Source organism: Mesoplodon bidens (assembly GCF_964165515.1).
Source record: "Mesoplodon bidens genome assembly, chromosome: 2".
Lineage (NCBI taxonomy): Eukaryota > Metazoa > Chordata > Mammalia > Artiodactyla > Ziphiidae > Mesoplodon > Mesoplodon bidens.
Window position 1 is genome coordinate 110793537 of NC_138177.1, and position 20411 is coordinate 110813947.

Sequence of the window (20411 nt, forward strand, 5' to 3'; positions counted from 1 at the left end):
CAGGTTATGATAAATGCAATGATGAAAATAAACAGGCTGATGATAAAGAACAACTGGTTAAGGGAAGGGGGAAGCCAACTAGTTATGGATAGAGAAACTGTTTACACCAGGACAGTGAGGAAGGTCTTCTCTAAATAGGGGAGGATTGAATTGATACCTGAGGAGTGAAAAGGAGCCAGTCATGAAAAGAACTTTGGGAGATCCTTCAGGGTAGACAGAATAACAAGGGCCAAGATGTGGAGATGAGAATGATCTAGGTATTTTTGGAAGAGTTAAAGAAGCTATTATAGCATAGTGAATAGTGAAAAGTTGTTTGGATGAGCTTGAGGAAATAGGTAGAAAGCAGATCATGAAGGACCTTTTAAACCATGGTAAAAATTTGGGTTTTATTTAAAGTGTAGTGAGAAGCCACTGAAAGGTTTCAAGCAGAAGAAAAACATTGTCTCTGATGGGAGCACTCTATAACTTCCAAACTTTGTTTAACAATGTCTAGTGTTATTGGCTATCACAAGGGATAAAATAAATTCCAGGAAAAAGAAATAGGTAAAATAAATTTGAATTACCAAAGCATGTGATGTACCAAGACAATTAAGTGAGGGAAAGAATGATCTTTTCAACAAATGATGCTCGAACTACTGGATATCCGCACACAAAATAATTAAGTTGGATCCTCCCTTATATTATACACAGAAATTAACTCAAACTGGATCATAGACCTAAATGTAAGAGCTAAAACTATAAATGTCTTGGAAGACACCATAGGAGTAAATCTTCATGACCTTGGGTTATGCAAAGCCTTCTTAGATAACACCAGAATTACAAGTAACAAAAGGAAAAATAGATAAATTGTACTCCATTAAAATTAAAAGTTTTATGTGTCAAAGAACACCATCAAGAAAGTGAAAAGACTCCCATAGAATGGGAGAAAATATTATTTGCAAATTGTATATGATAAGGTACTGGTATCCAAAATATATAAAGAACTCTTACAACTCAATAATAAAGACAACCCAATTGAAAAATGAGCAGTCTTTAAACAGATATTTCTCCAAAGAAAATATACAGTTGGCAAATAAGCACATGAAAAGATGCTCAACATCATTAGCTGTTAGGAAAATGCAAATAAAGCTACAATGAGATACCGCTTCACATCCACTAGGGTGGTTACAATAAGGAAAAGAAAACAGAAAATAACAAGTGTTGATGAGAATGTAAAGAAATTGGAATCCTTATACATCATTGGTGGGGTGTAAACTTGTGCAGCCACTTTGTAAATCAGTTTGGCAGTCTCTCAAAATGTTAAAAACAGTTACCATTTGACCCATCAATTCTTGGTATATACCCAAGAGAATTGAAAACAGGATTCAAACAAAAACATTTACATGAATGTTCATAGCAGCATTATTTATGGTAGCCAAAAAGTAGAAACAACACGAATGGTCATCAATTAACAAATGTCCATTAGTTAATGTAGTATGTTCACACAATGGAATATTATTTGGAATAAAAAGTAGTAATATACTGATCCATGCCACAACATTGATGAACCTTGAAAACATGCCTAGCAGCCAGTCATGAGAGACCGCATATTATATGAAATGTCCCAAATAGGCAAATCTCTAGAGACAGGTAGTGAATTAGTGGTTGCCTAGGGCTGGGGAGGTTGGGAGGAAACTGGTAGTGACTGCTAGTGGGTACAGGGTTTCTTTTTGGGATGATGGAAATTGATTCTAAAATTGATTGTGGTGGTGGTTGCACAACTCTGTGAATATACTAAAAACCATTAACCTGTACACTTTAAATGGATTTATAATATGGTATGTGAATTATATCTCAATAAAATTGTTTAAAAAATATATGTGATGTGTTACTTCTGAGATAATACAGCTACTCTCAACAAAGTTTAAAATAATCAGTAGGGAATCCCAAATGCTTCCTCTGTGTTATAAGTAGGCTGAACATCAAGCCAACTGTTCTCTGTCAACATGACATTTATTTAAAAGCATTCTTACTTCTTTAATCATTGAAGAAATCGATTAAAACATGCACATTGTAGAAACTGCTGCTTTGTTTTCCAGTCTCTTCTGCAAGCCTCTAATTATACAAATGGGTTGCAGTGCGTCTTGTTAAACTTTTAAAACCCAACATTTTGGAGCAAAATATTACTTACACATTTCAGAACAAGCACGAATATAAACCAGCCTAATATCAATGGAGGTTTACCACCACCACTCCTCAAAAGAAAAACAAACTATCTTTAAAGAGGAAAAAAGTGAACAGAAGAACCAGGGGAGATCTTTCTGATTATAATGACAGAAGAAAATGCAGCTTAGAGCACAGGCAACCCCTTTTCTCACACATAATGAGCTCTTCAAATATGTATGAAAGTTTACTGTGCAGAAGGCTCCTAGTAGATCCATATGTTCTATTGCCTAGAAGCTAAAAGGTGGTATAAAAATCTGCCACTACCCTTTGCCTTTTATTCGCGAACTTTGGTTTTACTTCCAACAGATAGTAAATGTTCTTTAAGGTGTTATTTATTTACAAATAAATACCTAGCAGACTAGCTACTGTCTGATTAAGGCTAAATATTGTCTACTTTGGGCATGTATTCTATCATTCATTTATTAAATATTTAGTAAGCATCAATTATATGCTGGACACAGTTCTGGGCACTAATGTTACAACAATGAACTAAACAGACAAGGTCTCTGCTGTCATGCAACATGTAGTGTGGAAAGGAAGTGTGAACAAGAATAATAATTTCTGATAGTGATAAGTGCTATGAAGAAAATAAAACATAGTAATGGGATAGAGAATGTCCTGATAAAGGGGCTACTTTAATTGGGATGGCCACAGAAGGATTACATGAGGTTACATTGAGCCAGATGCCTAAGGATAAGAAGAAGCCAGTCATGTGAATATCTGAAAAAAAGCTTTCTAGGCAGAGGAAACATCTAATGCAAATGCCACAAGGCAGAAAGGGCGTTTATTAAATACCTTATTTTTAAAAAGTGGGGGTGGGGTGGTGGTCAAGTAGCTAGAGTATAGTAAATAACTGGGAAACACAATGTCAGAGAAATAGGAGGGAGGCAGATCACGTAAGGGATTATAGACCATGATAAGAGGTTTGAAGATTACTCTACTTGCAATGGACAGCCATCTGGAAGGTTTTACACAGGGAGAGATGCTTGATTAACACTGTTGGTGATCATTTGTGTTATTTCGAAGAAATGGAATGTAAGGGTAAAAATAGACCAAACCACTTAGAAGTCTGTGGCAGTCGTGTAGATGAAAAAATGATAGGGTGGTTTGGAATGCAGGGGAGCAATAGAGATAGTAAATAATGATCAGATTCAAGACATCTTGGAGATAGAGTTGACTGGATTTGCTCATGGTTTAGATGTTGAGAAAGAGGGAAAATATAATAAAGAATAAATCCTGGGTTTTAGGCGGAGCAACGGAGTGGTTGATCATACCATTAAGTGCGTAATAGGGTTACAAGTTGGTACTTACACATTTGCAAATATGTAATTTCTTTATTTCAGGTTCATATGGTTTTCCTCACAAGCCCTAACTTACTGATTAGTGAGGAGTGGTTGGGGAATTGGGGGAGAAAGAAAATTTTTATATCCAATTCAATTGAAAGCTTAATCTGTTCCTGTAACTTAGTTGTCTCTTTAGGTAGTGCTCAGACTCTTATGATGCTTAGTCTCTCAGATGTACCCATCTTCCACCTCCCTCTTTTACTCCTTTCTAATATTGAGTCCGTGTTTGCTGTGGTGACAAAGACGAGGAGGTCTTAGATCTAGAGGCAGGTATTATTCATACTGATTGGGACGTGATAATGTCCCTTGTCAGTTTGCTTACTGCCCACCCTCGTGGCCTTTGATGATGATGTCTCTAAGCTGGTAATTTTCATTTCATTTTTGGGGGGTGTTCCCTTGCTTAAATAGCCTGTCAGCATCTGCTAATCATTAGATACCTCTGAGGTCTGCTGTGATTTTCATTCAGCTCTAGCCCAGGCAGTCTGCTCTTCAGCCCTTACTAGAGAGCCACATCTTCCTAGAGTAATGGCCACCAATACACACATGCAAGCTCCCCAGGTGTTTCTTAGTTCTCTTCTACATCATATAGGAATCAAGGAGTAGCTCAGGAAAATATAACAATATGGTCTTCCTCATTTTGACTTTGCTGAGCAACCAAATTTATATAGCCATAAACCATGTGATAGCTAGAGAAAAGATAGCTTTTCTGAATCCTGAATGAGTAGTAGGGAACAAGGGTCTCCTGCCAAAACTCAGAATGAGGGAAATCTGAACACCAATGTCTCTCTCTCTCTCCCTCTTTGCCTTGCTAGATTCTCCTGGGGGCAAAGGAAAAGTCTTAAGCTTTCTCTTTACTTCCCCTATGTCATATCCTCATCCTTCTACCATCTAGTAAAAGCCTTAGAGTTCTACTGTGATAAATGGAAAGTGTGTCTTCTCTACAGTTTAAGACAGCCTTGTGTGCTGGGTGCCCCAGGCTCAGCTTGTGAAATGTTAAAGTTAGAAACAAAGAAAATAGAAACATCATCTCTTAATATATTCAACCCCTGTACATATGAACCCCTTGGGCTAAATAGGATAAAGTCCATGTAATCAAAAAGGCAAAATAGAAAAGCATTTTAATAATTTTCAAAATATTGCCCTATTGACAAAGGAGATGGGGAAAACTGAGAAGCAGTTTAGGGGTTCAAGGAGGGAATTCCAAGAGTTCAGTTTGGGACACACAAAGTTTAAGACGCCCATTAGAAATTCAAGAAGAGATGTTGAAGGTAGGTCAGAAAGTCAGTGGTGCAGTCAGGACAGGTGATATAATTTTAGGAAACATTAGAATGTAGATGGTCTTTAAAGCCACAGGGACAGGATGAGATCACCTAAAAAGAGAAAAGAGAAGAGGGCACTCCAACATTAAATGGTTGGGCAGAGAAGGAGCCAGCATATAAGGAGATATAAGTAAGTGGAAAATCGGGGAAGTGTGCTGCCATAAAAACAAAGGTTTAAAAAAGTTTCAAGAATGAAAAAGAAGTTTCCAATAAAATGAGTTGGATAACCAGCCATTGAAGATGGCTATATGGAAGTCAGTTGGTGACCTGAAAAAGAGCAATTTCAGAGGTGTGGTAAGAACAAAAGCCCAAATGAAGAGAGAATGAGAGTAAGGAAATAGTGACAATGAGCATAAACAAGTCTTTGAAAAGTTTTGCTGTGAAGGGGGAGCAGAAAATCTTGCTAGAAAAGTACATGAGAAATTGAATGAGAGAATGGAAAAGACAAAAGGAAGGTAGGAAGGAAGGGAGGGACATGAGATCAAGGAAGGATTTTTTTAATGAGTAATATTTAGCATATTTGAATACTATTGGAAATGATCCAGTCAAGAGAGAAAAATTGATAGTGCAAGTGAAAGGGGGATGTTTTCAGAAGAGAGAGCCTTGAATAAGTGAGAGGACATGGGCTTCTTATATGTGTAAATGAGGAGCTGGCCTCAGGCAGGAAACAGAGACACTTCTTTTGTAAGAGAAGAGAAGCAGAATATGTGGGTGCATAAGTAGGTGTGTTGGAAAGTTGGGCATTGGGAAGAGGAGATGGCTCTTGTTTAATTGCTACTCAGATATGAAGCAAGGTTGTTAACTTGAAAATGAGGAGGGAATGGAGGTTTGAAGATAGAGATGAATGTGTAAGTCATCTTTCAGAATAACAAATGTCTCAATTATACACATTTGTGAAACTTACTTATGCTTGTCACTTATGTCAGAGCTGTTATTTTTGCATTACCCACAAATTTTTCTTAATATTTAAATATATAATGTTTAAATATTAAATATATGATATTTAAATATATAACTTACAGTGATGCCTAAACTAAATTGTTGGTTGGCAGGTAGCATTGCCATGCCAAGGTTTTCAACTGATACCTGAGTATTTGAATTCAGTACCATTTTGGAGTACTGACAGGATAAAGGGATTTATGAATTCCCTGTTAGTATTGCAACAAAGGTCTAACATTTTTTTTAATTATAAAATTAAGTCGCATATTTACAAATTGAAGAAAAACTATCATCTCAGTAGATGAAACAAAAAGCATTTAGTAAAATTTAACTTCCATACATTGACTATGATACTTAATGGTGAAACTTAAAAGAAATGAGCAAAGGTCACTACTATTTACCATTTCTATTCCCCATTTACTCAGAGTCCCAGCCAGTACAGTAAAATGAGAGAAGTAATCTATGGACAGATTATTAGAATTCATGAGAGTTTAGCAAGATGCTATATATAAAATTAATATACCAAAAAAAAAAAAGATTCCATTCTTTTCTACCAGCAAGAAACAGAAAACTTTTAAAAATACAATTTAAAAATAAAATCCAATACAATCAGCAAAAATTAAGTACCTAGGAATAAATCTAACAAAAGATTTGCAAAATTTTATTGAAAAAAAAGTGTGTAGTAGTTTATTAACAAAGACCTAAAGAAATGGAGAGATATTTCATGGATAGGAAAACTCAATATCAAAAAAATTTAACTCTCCCTTATAAATTCAGTACAGTTTCAGTCACAGTCTCTACAGGATTTTTTTATATAACTGGATTGATGAAAAGTGGTTTTAAAATGTGTGTGGAAGATCAAAGGTCCAATATCAAGACAGTTTTCAAGGACAGGTTGCTGATGTTGGTGGGGAGTGGTATATGAAAGGGAGAACTTGCCCGACCTGATGTCGTAACTTATTATTGAAGCTAGTCATTTAGTCAGTGTCATTCATTCACAGATAGACAAATAGACCAATGGAAATAGAATATAGACTCAGATCTAAGTATATTTTGAAACTTAAAGTTTAATAAATTGATTATGCATTGCAGATTTATAAGGAAAGGATGAAATATTCAGTAAATGGTACTGGTACAATTGGTTATCCAAATGGAAAAAGACAAATCTCTCCTTCACATCAAAGTACAAACACGCAAAAGAATAAAATCCCAATTAGATTAAAGACCTAATTATAAAAATCAAAATTTTAAATTGGAGAACATTTTATGACCTCATGGAGGAAGGGGAAGCAGTAAGGATCTCTTAAACACTAAAGAAATAAAACAAGAAGAAAATATTGATGAACTTGGCTACATTAAAACTGCAAATTTGTGTTAGTCAAAAATTATAGTGGACAAAGTGAGAAAATAGGCTCCAGGCTGGGAAAAGAGATTTGTGATATACAGAATGAATGAAATACAATTATCAGGACATTAAGGACAGCCCAGTAGAATACTGGACAGAAGATGGGAACTAGAGATTCACATATAGATGTTGAATTACTGTATGAATAGATATTCATTCCTCATTAATAATCAGGGACATGTGAATTGAAATCCCAAATAATACATCATTTTGCTCGCTTGAGACAGACAAATTTTAAGTCTGATAGTACCAAGCATTATGGAAGATTTGGAGTAATTGGAACTATTAAACGTTGCTTTGGGAATATAAATTGGCAAAAGCACTCTGGAGAACAAGTTGGCAAAATCTTGTATACTGAAAAGTGCATATATCCTACAAGCCAGAAATTCAACTCCAGGGTATATACCCTTGCCCAAAAAACTCTTGACGTGGGCACATAGTGATATGCAGAAGAGTGTTTATTGCAGCATTATCTGTAACAGAAAAAAAAAACAAAACAAAAATTCTTCACTAGGAAAATGGTTGAATAAGTTGTGGTTTGATAACAAAATGTAATCCTGTAGGAGTGAAAACAAAGTGTAAGTAAAGTAGAGAATAATTTCACTGAATAATTTCAAAAACATAATGTTGTGTTCAAAAAATTTCAAAAGAATATATAAAGTGTGATACTGCTTATTGAAAGTTTGAAAAGATGCAAAATAACCATATAGTATTTTGGAATATATACAAATGGAGTGAAAGTATAAAGAAATGCATGTGAATGATAAACAAATTGAGGACAATTGTTGCACCTGAGTGAGGGGGGAAGGTGATGTGTCTGCCAACATAAGTGTATATATGGGACTTCAGTTGTTTATGTGTGTGTGTGTGTGTAGCTTTTGTTTCTTAAAGTGGGTGGTAGGTACATGGGTGCTCATTATACCTTTTAATATCTTCTATATATATTTATATATATTTAAATATTACATAATGCACTTTAAAAAGACAACAGAAATTAGTGAGAACTGACATTTATTGAGCTCTTCAGTATGAATCTATTCCTTTCTAAGCTTTGAATGCATTATCTCATTCAATCTTAGTAACCCTTTGAAGAAGTATTAATATATCCCTGCTATATAACAGGAAACTGAGGACTTTAGAAGTCAAGTAGTCTACTTATGGTCCATATAGCCGTTAGGTGACAGAGCCAGAACATGAAACTACAGCTGTCTGACTTAAATGCTTATATCGTTAACCTCTATGAATGTTAATCAGCCTCTCTTAAAAAGTCCACTTTAACCACAAAGAAGTCTCATGTTAGTGCAACTATCATTTCAACCTCTGGATGCAGCTAGAACTACAGCAGTAGAACTTAACCACTTTGGCCTCTAAATTCAGCGGACTTTCTGAAGCTAGAAGTACATTTGCTCAGGAGCACAGGGCATGACTCATTTCCTTAGGTATCTGTTTATTCGTTCAACAAATATTTATCAAGAGCCTCCGCAGCACAGTGGTAAACCACAATTTATTTCTTGTCTGCATCATTTTTGCAGTTTGCCAAGCTTTGGGACACAAATTCGAAATTTCCATTTTCATTTCCAACTAATGCAAGGAATGCTATGATTAATTATTAGCTATTTTAGAACTTGCAGTCTGGCTTACTATGGATCTCATTTAAGCCCAACCATTGTTGACCTGCAAATTCACATGACATTTAAAAACTTTTAGCCACTTCTTACTTTAATAAAGTGTTTATTGAAAACTTTTAGTCTACTTTTGTCTAAATAAAATACAGATTGAAGTGAAAATATTGTTTTAAACAGTTTGATATGACTATTTCTTTTCTCTCCATGTATTTCCCCCCTCTCCTTTTTTTTCCACAGATCAAATAATATTTGCTTTATCTTACACTTCATTGAGATTTTAAGATTCTCCTTGACAGTATATTAGATATATGTTATAGTACTATACATTCAACAAGATGTTGTACCCATACTAGCTCATAGAACTGCTGAAATGGATGCATTTGGGTTAACTTTAATTACATTCTCACTAATTCAATGGGTGTACAGAAACCAAGTTGTTTTCCCTCTGTAGTTAAGAACAGTTTAATTTGGTCTATCTTGGCCAGTTTGTTTATGTGAACTTTACTCACTAGTAACAGCTGGGCTTCTAAATCATCATGACCTCTTTTTAAATAATTATACAAACATAATATTCTTAAGAAGTAACCCTTGTTTTTACTTAGTGTTCAATTCAGTGATTATGTGATATAAGTATTTAAACATTCTTTCTAGTCCTATCTTTAACAATGTATTTCCTTTTTCATACTCGATATTCAGGGACCTGAAGGAACTGTGGGACTGCCAGGACAAAGAGGTCGTCCAGGGAAGAAGGTAATTTTTTTTTACGTTTTTATGCTGGTTTTCTTTCTTCTGACGTGCCCAGAGCTCCATAGCATACTGTGGTGTTTTTATTTGCACTGGAGATAAAACAATAAAGAATGATAAATTTGGCTTAAAAGGCACATTTGTATAAACAAATACTTAATTCCACTTAGGAGTACTTATTACTTTATTACTTATTATCTGAAGTCAAATTTTCTACTTTGTAGTTTCTGAAAAGATCTTTGCCTTTTCTTCTCCTGTTTACTTTAGTAGACCATGGGCAGGAAAATAGAGAAAAGAAAAATACTATACTATTTGTGCTATTTAGTAACAACATTAGTAAAATATTTAGGGGAGAGAAATATTAGAATTGTTTCTGGGTTTGTTTTAATTGTACTTTTCCAAATTGAAAAGGTTAATGATTGATTTTATCTTTCCTACACATTAACTAAGAAACACAAAACAATATGTTTTATTTGCTTCCTTTATATTTTACTAAGAAAATGTGATACGTTTGTAAAATTTAGCACAACATAATGAATAATTCATCCTTGGATAGAGTCAATAATTTGTTTAAGTATTGGTGAGACATAAACATGATTTTCACATTGTACTACAACAGTTTTGAATATATTTACTATAATTAACTACAAATTACACCATATTCTAGTTCCCAAAATCGGATCTGTCAGTTCTGTGAATATGCACCTAGTCCATCTTTTTCATAATTTTGGAGCAGTATAAGATAATAAAAGATAAAAGTGAATGAGGTAAATTTTAGTTGCCATTCTTACCCATGAAAATAAGCCCAATATTGAAGTGTCTTTTCATCAAACATAATGTTATGTCTAAATGATTTTACAAGTAGGACAGTGCAGGTCCTTACAACAGCCTGTGTCTTTGGGAAAGCTTGTGAATTATTATGAATAACCACAGTGACTGTGGTCACTGTTTAATTTTTCTTTGTATCTACTTGATTATCAATAATAGAACAGGTTGGTTCCAACATACAGAAAATGAATTATAACATTTAATGTTTAAAAGCTGCTGTACTTTGGTATTAGAGAATGATTAGTTAGCCTATTGGAAAACAGAAGGTAACTAGTTTTCAGAAGGATGTAAAATCACACAAAAACATTACAGATTTTTAAACACAAACTCCAAGCAAGTAAGTGATGATACTGAGTATACAGAACTGCACACTAGAGCCTTTTTGCATTAGACAGATCTTTGGGGCATTGAAATTCTCTGTAGAAACAGGTTTCTCATAGGGCCTGTGTTTTCTCATGTCAGGAATAAATACATGCATGCATGCATTCATACATAAATGCATAACAAATTTCAAATTAATAAACTTGGTTATTTGTAATTCAACATGAGCACCATATCTTCCCTGCTTGTTTGGCCAAAATTTTTAATATTCTTTTTTCCAAAATTACTTTTAATTATATCTTTAAGGTAACCTAGGTAGTGATGGTATGTTATTATTGTCAGTGGTGGTCTGTAGTACTATTAAGTTAAAGCAAAGTTACTATTTATAGAATTTTGCTTACAGAATATCCTCTGGAGCCATTCAGGTATATGATATAGTTAATTAATCTGAGTATATGTTTGTTTTTTTCTTACTTTTCTCTCTTACTAATGGCATCCACAGGGTGATAAAGGACAAATGGGGCCCACAGGAGAAATTGGAAGCAGAGGTGCTCCTGGACAAATTGGGGAAAGTGGTCCTAAAGGTGCCAGAGGAACTAGAGGTGCTGTGGTCAGTATTTGATTTGTCTCCAGAACTGAGTTCACTGTGGATGGAAAAGAAATGTATCCATGTCCTAAAGGCTCTGTCCCTTGATTAATTTTACAGAGAAAGCAATAGTTCCATTGAAAATAATCTACCTCCATGAGATGTGGAGAATTGTAAGCATTCCACAGTACTTAAATGGCTTAGTGGTTTCTGGACATGAAAGAGGAAAGGGGGAAAAAATCTCAAAATGGAAATAAAATATGAAATAAGGTTTTAAAAAATCAGATTATAACTCCTAAGTAGAAAAGTTTATATGCCTTGTACTTGAAATCAGGATTTAATATCTGTATAAAATTATGCTGTCATAGTTGACAAATTGCTTTGAAAATTACTTGAAAATGGGTTTTCTTTATATGCTTGGACTCCACATGCTTATCTGGAGATTATTTTTCTAACCAGCTGTGATAAGTCTCCAAAACATCTACTAATTCTTAATCTTTTGTATGAATTTTACATGATGTTGGAAACAAGGTAGCATAATGCTTTTGAACCTGTAATAGCAAAATTATATTGCTAATATATATTGCTATATATTTGCTAATATATCAGAAAGTCACAGCAGAAGAGTTGCAAAATATTTAAGAGATTATCCAATTTAGTCTTTTGACTATTTCATAAACTTATTTACAAAATGCATATGTATTCACTAGTCTCCATTTAAATGTCACAAGTGACTTTTCACCAAGGCCTTCTGGAGAGCATTGCATAATCCATCTGTTGTCTGAGGAACATTTCCCTCAGGCTCATTTTAAGTGTTCCATTCCTTACTGCCATCTTACTATTCCAGGTCATTCTTACTTCCTTTTATTTTAATTACTAATATTTTCCTATCTTTGGCTTATGCATTCAAAAACATTATATAATATGATTGATTTTTAAATATTTTTCCAGTTTTATTGAGATATAATTGACATATAGCATGTATAAGTTTAAAGTGTACGGCATAATGCTTTGATTTATATACATCATGAAATGATTATCACAATAAGTTTAGTGAATATCCATCATCTCATACAGATACAAAATTAAATAGAAAAAATACGTATTTTTCTTTGTGATGAGAACTCTTGGGATTTACTCTCTTAAGTTTCATATATAACATGTAGTAGTGATAATTATGTTTATCATGTTGTACATATATCCTGAGTACTTATTTATCTTAGAACTAGAAGTTTGTCCCTTTTGACTGTTTTCATCCAGTTTCCCATCCCCTACCCTCCAGCTCTGTTAACCACAAATCTGATCTCTTTTTCTATGAGTTGGGGTTTCTTTTTTTTTGAAGTATAAGTGACTTACAACACTAGAGTAGTTCCTTTTACACAACATAGTGTTCAATATTTCTATACATTTCAAAACAATCAGCACAATAGTCTAGTTATGTCTAGTTACAATATTCACATACGAAAATATCACATATTTATTGACTGTATTCCCCACACTGTACATTTCATAACCATGACTCATTTATCTTGCAACTGGAAAATAGTCTCCCTTACCTATGTCTTTCCTCCTGCCATCACCCTGCCTTCTGGCAACCACCTACTTGTTCTCTGTATCTATAACTCTGTTTTTGTTTTCTGTTTGTCATTTGTTTTGTTTTTTAGATTCCACATATAAGTTATATCACACTGTATTTGTTTGATTTATTTCACTTAGCATAATAACCTCTAGGTCCATCCACGTTGTCACAAATGTCACGATTTCATTTTTTTATGGCTGAGTAATATGCCATAGTATATTTTTACCATATCTTCTTTATCCATTCATCTATTGATGGGCACTTAGGTTGCTTCCATATCTTGGCTATTGTAAACAATGCTGCAATGAACATAGAGGTGCTTATATCTTTTCTAATTAGTGTTTTCATTTTCTTTGGACAAATACTTGGGAGTAGGATTGCTGGATTATATGATAGTTCTATTTTTAATTTTAATTTTTTGAGGAGCCTCCATACTGTTTTCCATAGTGGCTGCACCAATTTATATTCCTACCAACAGTGCACAAGGGTTCTCTTTTCTCCACATCCTCACCAACACGTGTTATTTGTTGTCTTTTTGATAATAGCCATTCTGACAGGTGTGAGGTGATATGTCATTGTGATTTTGATTTGCATTTCCCTGATGACTAGTGATCTTGAGCATCTTTTCAGGTGTCTGTAGGCTATCTGTATATCTTCTTTGGAAAAATGTATGTTTAGATCCTCTGCCCATTTTAAATTGGGTTGTTTTTTTGATGTTGAGTTGTATGAGTTCTTTGTATATTTTGGATATTAACCCCCTATCAGATTTATTGTTTGCTACTTCTCCCATTTAGTAGGTGGCCTTTTTGTTTTATTGATAGTTTCCTTGGCTGCACAAAACCTTTTTTTGTTTGATAACGTCTATTTGTTTATTTTTGCTTTTGTTTATTTTGCCTGAGGATACATATCCAAAAAAATATTACTAAGACCAATGTTAAAGAACACACTGCATATGTTTTCTTCTAGAAGTCTATGGTTTCAGGTCTTACATTTAAGTCTTTAATGAATGTATTTTTGTGCATGGTGTGAGAGTAGTCCAGTTTGATTCTTTTGTATGTAGCTGTCCAGTATTCTCAGCACCATTTATTGAAGAGGCTGTCTTTTCCCATTGTGTCTTGAGTCCTTGGTCATAGATTAATTGCCCATAGAAGTATGGGTTCATTTCTGGACTCTCTATTTTGTTCCATTGATCTATGTGTCTGTTTTTGTGCCTGTACCATACTGTTTTGATTACTGTAGCTTTGTATAGTATTGTTTGAAATCAGGGAGTGTGACACCTCCAGCTTTGTTTTTCTTTCTCAAGCAGTCTTGAAACTGATTGAAAATCTTGAAAACAAAATCAATTTTGGCTATTTGGGGTCTTTTGTGTTTCCATACAAATTTTTAAATTATGTGTTCTAGTTCTGTGAAGAATGCCACTGGTATTTTGATAGATATTGCATCAAATCTGTAAACTGCCTTGGGTAGTATGATCATTTTAACAATATTACTTCTTCCAGTCCATGAACACAGTATATCTTCCCATCTGTTTGTGTTGTTTTCAGTTTCTTTTCTTCAGTGTCTTATAGTTTTCTGAGTACAGGTCTTTTACCTCCTTAGTTAGATTTATTCTATTCTTTTTGATGCAGTGGTAAATGGGATGTTTTTCTTAATTTCTCTTTATGATAGTTTGTTGTTAGTGTACAGAAATGCAACGTATTTCTGTATATTAACTTTGTATCCTGCAACTTTACTGAATTCATTGATGAGCTCTAGTAGTTTTTTTGGTGGCATCTTCAGGATTTTCTTTGTATAGTAGCATGTCATCTGTAAACAGTGACAGTTTTACTTTTTCCTTCCAATTTGGATTCCTTTTGCTTCTTTTTTCTTTTTTTCTTTTTTTTCTTTTTTGTCTGATTCCTGTGGCTAGGACTTCCAACACTATGTTGAATAAAAGTGGTGAGAGTGGGCATTCTTGTTCCTGATCTTGGAGGAAATACTTTCACCTCTTCACCATTGAGTATGATGTTAGCTGTGGGCTTGTAATATGTGGGTTTTATTATGTCGAGATAATGTAATTAATTTTTAATAAACTTGAGAATGAATTGATCCAAAGAGTACTGTCTTCAAAGTAGGCTCCTACTTTGGATTTTCTCTAAAAAGAATAGTCACTTTTTAAATGTTGACACATTTCCAAACTACCTTCCCAAGAGGTTTCACCAAATTTACATGCCTGCCACCAGGAATACTTCATATTAATCCTTTTGATGTTTGCCAATCTGATAAATGAAAAAGTGTATCTCATTTTCTTTCTTACAATTTTCCTGATAGCAGCTAAGTAATTTGTACTTTTTTCTCTAGAAGTTACTTGTTCATATGCACTTTACATGTTTTTCTATTAGGTTGTTGTCTTTTTCTTAATTTCAGTAATACCTTACATAGTTTAGATAATATGCTTTTGTTAAAGATGTTGCTAATATATTACAAATATATTTCCCTTTCTGTCATTTATCTTTTAATATTGTTTATAGTATCTTTCACTGGACAGAGGTTTTAATTATTACAGTCAAATTTGTCAGTCTTTTTGTTTACATTCTAGGTTTTATTTGTTCATTAGAAATGACTTCCCTACATGAAGTGCATAAAAATATTTTTCCATATCCTTCTTCTAATATTTTTATAGCTTTATTTTTACCCTTAACCCTTTTAAAGCATACAGAGGGCTTCCCTGGTGGTGCAGTGGTTGAGAGTCCGCCTGCCAATGCAGGCAACACGGGTTCGTGCCCCGGTCCGGGAGGATCCCACATGCCACAGAGCGGCTGGGCCTGTGAGCCATGGCCGCTGGGCCTGCGCGTCCGGAGCCCGTGCTCCGCAACGGGAGAGGCCACAACAGTGAGAGGCCCGCGTAGTGCCAAAAAAAAAAAAAAAAAAAAAAACATACAGAGTTTTTGTTTTGTTTTGTTTTGTTTGCTATGATATAAGTTGTAAAGGACTAATTTTTCTTTTTCCCAAATTCTTAGCCAGTTGTCTCAATACTATTTATTTATTTAAATTTATTTATTTATTTATTTAAATTAATTAATTAATTTATCTATCTATTTATTTATGTCTGCTTTGGGCCTTCGTTGCTATGCGCAGCTTTTTCTAGTTGTGGCGAGCGGAGGCTACTCTTTGTTGTGGTGCACAGACTTCTCATTGTGGTGGCTTCTCTTGCTGCAGAGCACGGGCTCTAGTTGTGTGGGCTTCAGTAGTTGTGGCACATGGGCTCAGTAGTTGTGGCACACAGGCTTAGTTGTTCCACAGCGTGGGATCTTCCCAGACCAGGGCTGGAACCCATGTCCCCTACATTGGCAGGTGGCTTCTTAACCACTGTGCCACCAGGGAAGCCCCAATACTATTTAATAAACAATCTATTTCCCACTTTTCTGAAATGCTACCCTTACTGTAAGCTACTCTTAAATGATGGTCTGTTTTCATCTTCTTTTCTCGATTTTTTAGCGTGTTCCTAGGTCAGTACCACACCATTTAAATAACTGTATCATTACAGTATCATTTGAGATCTATTAGGGCAAATACTTCATAATTTATATTTCTGAAAAGTTTGGCTCTTACTATGATCTCTTTCCTCTTTCATGTGAACTTCAGAATCAACTTAGCAAGTTCCTTTAATATTGAATCATTCACTGTAGAAACACCATATGTCTTTTTATTTACTTACATCTTGTATATCCTTCAATAAAGTTTTGTTATTTCCTTTATCTCTGTTCTTAACATCTGTCTTTTTAAGTTCATTGTTAGTTTCTTATAGATTTTGTTGTTTTTAAGGTAATCCTTTTTCTATTACATCTTCTAATTATGCTGTGTAAAATATCTTTTTTTAAAACTTTATATTCATTTGAGTGAATTTTGATGATTCTCAGGGTTCTTTAGGTAAATAATCGTATCATCTCCTCATATTTATTACCCTTACTTATTACATTGATTAGAACTTCTGGTTAGTGTGGTATTTGGCTAGTCACATACTTATTTTTTGCCTTAATTTCCTTATCTCCTATTTATTTTGGGACTCAAATAGGAGAGTTGATAGGGAAACTTTGATAATATGAAAGATAGGACATTTTTAAGAGTGTTATTTTTGCTTTTTTCAGTTGTCTGAGTTATCTTTTCAGTAGTTTAGGAACATTTACAGATTTGCCTTTAACTTATCTGTTTCCTCATCTGTATGATATTGATAATAAGAGTAATTAATAGGGTAAATATTACACATAAGTTGTCAACCAATTCTATTTTAACAACTTTGGCCAGAGCTGAAACTGTGTTCATCAAAGCATCTGAAACTAGCAGTGAGTACAGAGTTCTTGATCCTATCATAATACTAAAAACTATCAGAATTCACTCTCTAGTATTTAGTGATGCATGTTTACCACAAACTTTGACAGATACAAACTACATTTCCAAGAATTTGCTGGAAGCCTACAGCATTCTGGCAACTGAAAGTATTTCTCTTAATATGATTAAGGATGTTCATACCAGAAGTAAACCAAAGAAACATAATTTTGTGGAACTTACATGGTTCAGAAGTAAAATAAGATGAAAGTTGGAGAATTATGTTTTGTTTCCCCATTTCAGACTAGGTAAAATATCATACCTTAAAAATCTAAATTTTAAATAATAGGAATACAAGGTTAGTGATTTAAACAATTGTCTGTTTTCTTTCTAATGTTTACTTTGTTTTTAGGGACACTTAGGATTGATGGGACCTTCTGGAGAACCAGGAATTCCAGGATATAGGGTAAGCATTTCTAATTGGAAATAAGAAGTGTATATTTGCATAAAAACATTACATGAAGATGTCACCCCAAATATACAAATTCAGATGAAATTTACTGATAAACCTTTCTAACATATTTAGGTCTCATGCACCTGTAGAGTGAATCCTGTTCTTCTTTCAGAATAGTGCAATATCTAATAGTGTGGCCATGATGGTATTAGGTAGAGCACATACAAATGATATGGAGACTGTCTACTTACTTTTCCTTCTGTTAGGGCCATGAAGGTCAACCAGGACTTTCCGGGTTGCCAGGACCTAAAGGAGAAAAGGTGTGTATGAATATATTGACTTATTTATCATAAAATTAAACATTGAATTCATGTGTTCTTTCTGAAAGTATGTATGGAAACATTTTCAAAGAATTAAAAAAGCACTTTCAACTTGGGAAGTATTATAAATTCTACAAGAAAAATAAATATCAAGGGGCAAAAACTTAAATAAATTATTAAAAAGTCTTTGATAGGTTGTTTCAAGATTGAGGTGAAATGATATATGTTATAGTACTTTGCAATCTGTAAAAGTTTGTAAAACTAATATTAATTACTTACTGAAAGTGATTGTTAGACTATAGATTAAATGACTAACTATATACATTTATAGTAAAATTTTTTATGAATTAAGAACAACTGCAGCAGTACTCCTCTTGATTTGTAGTATCATTGGAAAACTGACACTTTGAGAAAATTAGTAAGCTGCTTTTTATGTAATTAAAGCAGAATGACACTTCCAAAGAGAACCATGTATGAATCACAACCATATATAAATTATCATGTGCTAAGTTTTGTAGATAAAAATTTTTCATTAAAAAAAGATAAAACCAGATTGCATATTTTATAACATATTAGAAAATAATAGGCTTCATATTTCAAAGTTTATTTTATTAATTTAGTTTTGTTTATAAATCATCTTCATCATAGGGTTATCCAGGAGAAGATAACACAGTCCTAGGACCACCTGGGCCTCGAGGTGAACCAGTAGGTTTTTCCTAAAATTATTTTGATGTTTTAAGATAAAACACAGTTACTGCAATAGATTCATAACACCAATTACATCTTTTCAAGGAGTTTTATTTAGTTAGTTTTATAACATGGTTTTATACAAGAACAGTATTTGCAGTCACATAATCTAAATATAAAAATTGTTTATATTCAGGTCAAGATCCTTAGCATAGTATAGAAGTTTAAAACAGTAACTTTCCAAATCTAACTTGTGGCATTAAATTCATGATAACAACTTTTTTACAGAGATTATCAAAAAATCACATACTCTAGACATTTAGGGCGGATACTTCTTTATACATCAAATTCAGATTTATTTCTAAAGGATTTTTAAAAATCTGATCTGTATCCTTTTCTATAGTAGTTTATACACAGTTACCAAATGATTTCAAAACTCATCTAACCGGTTATTAGAGCCACTGTTCTTTAAAGATTATCAGTCTATAGTCTTCTAATAAGCATTTTAAGGACTAGCTGTAACCATGATTTTTTTAAAGTAGCTATTATATCTTTGATTATCTGAATAACGGTCTCTCTAACAATCTTAAAGGCTATATGTAAATTAAATGGGTAAAACAAAAATGCTTAGTTCACAGAAATAAATATAATTGGTTAAATTTTCCATATTTCACATGATATCATGTAGGATAAAAGAATCCTAAAACAGAAGAATCAAAATATATAGTCACTCCTGATATTTTGATCTGGTTCTTTGGAGATGGTTGAAAGGTATACTTTGTTTTAGAAATAGGAAAGATTCTAGGGTTTTTCTGATAAAATCAAGCCAACTCATATAGAGGCAAACTCATCTAATGAGAATATATAAAATTCTTTATTGGAAACGATCAACAAAGTGAAAAGACACCTTCTGAATAAAGAAAATACTTTCAAATAATATGACCAATAAGGGGCTAATATCCAAAATATATAAGCATTTCATATAACTCAACAGCAAAAAAACAAACAACCCAATTAAAAAACGAGCAGAAGACCTGAATAGACATTTTTCCAAAGAAGACATACAGATGGCCAACAGGCACATGAAATGTTGCTCAACATCACTAATCATCAGGGAAATGCAAATCAAAACCACAATGAGATATCACCTCACACCTGTCAGAATGGCTATCATCAAAAAGACCACAAATTACAAATGTTGGTGAGGATGTGGAAAAAAGGGAACCTTGTGCACTGTTGGTGGGAATGTAAATTGGTGCAGCCACTGTGCAAAACAGTATGGAGGTTTCTCAAAAAACTAAAAATAGCACTACCATATGAGCCAGCAATTCCATTCCTGGGTATATCCGGAAAAAAAAATAGAAACTCTAATCAGAAAAGATATATGCACCCCAAATGTCCATAGCAGCAATGTTTACAATTACCAAGATAATGAAAACAACCTAAGTGTCCATCAGCAGATGAACTGATAAAGAAGATGTAGCATGTGTGTGTATACATATATAGTGTATGTGTGTATATATGTAGTATGTGGAGATTATTGTGCTAAGTGAAATAAATCAGAGAAAGACAAATGCTGTATGACATCACTTATATGTGGAATCTAAAAATGAAACAAAATAGTGAATAGAATACAACAAAAAAGAAGCAGAATCACAGATATAGAGAGCAAACTAGTGGTTACCAGTGGGGAGGGAGGAGCGGGGAGAGGCAAGATAGGTTTAGGGGATTAAAAGGTACAAACTGCCATG

General features: G+C 33.7%; 1 protein-coding gene across 1 annotated transcript in view; it reads left to right on the plus strand.

Moving 5' to 3' along the window:
• Nucleotides 1–20411, plus strand: part of COL24A1 (collagen type XXIV alpha 1 chain) — a 400363-nt gene that overhangs the window by 298616 nt on the left and 81336 nt on the right. Inside the window, exons 38-42 of the mRNA XM_081222837.1 lie at nt 9533–9586; nt 11232–11339; nt 17612–17665; nt 17920–17973; nt 18622–18678. Coding sequence (XP_081078963.1) covers nt 9533–9586; nt 11232–11339; nt 17612–17665; nt 17920–17973; nt 18622–18678 — 327 coding nt within the window. The remainder of the gene's footprint in view (nt 1–9532; nt 9587–11231; nt 11340–17611; nt 17666–17919; nt 17974–18621; nt 18679–20411) is intronic.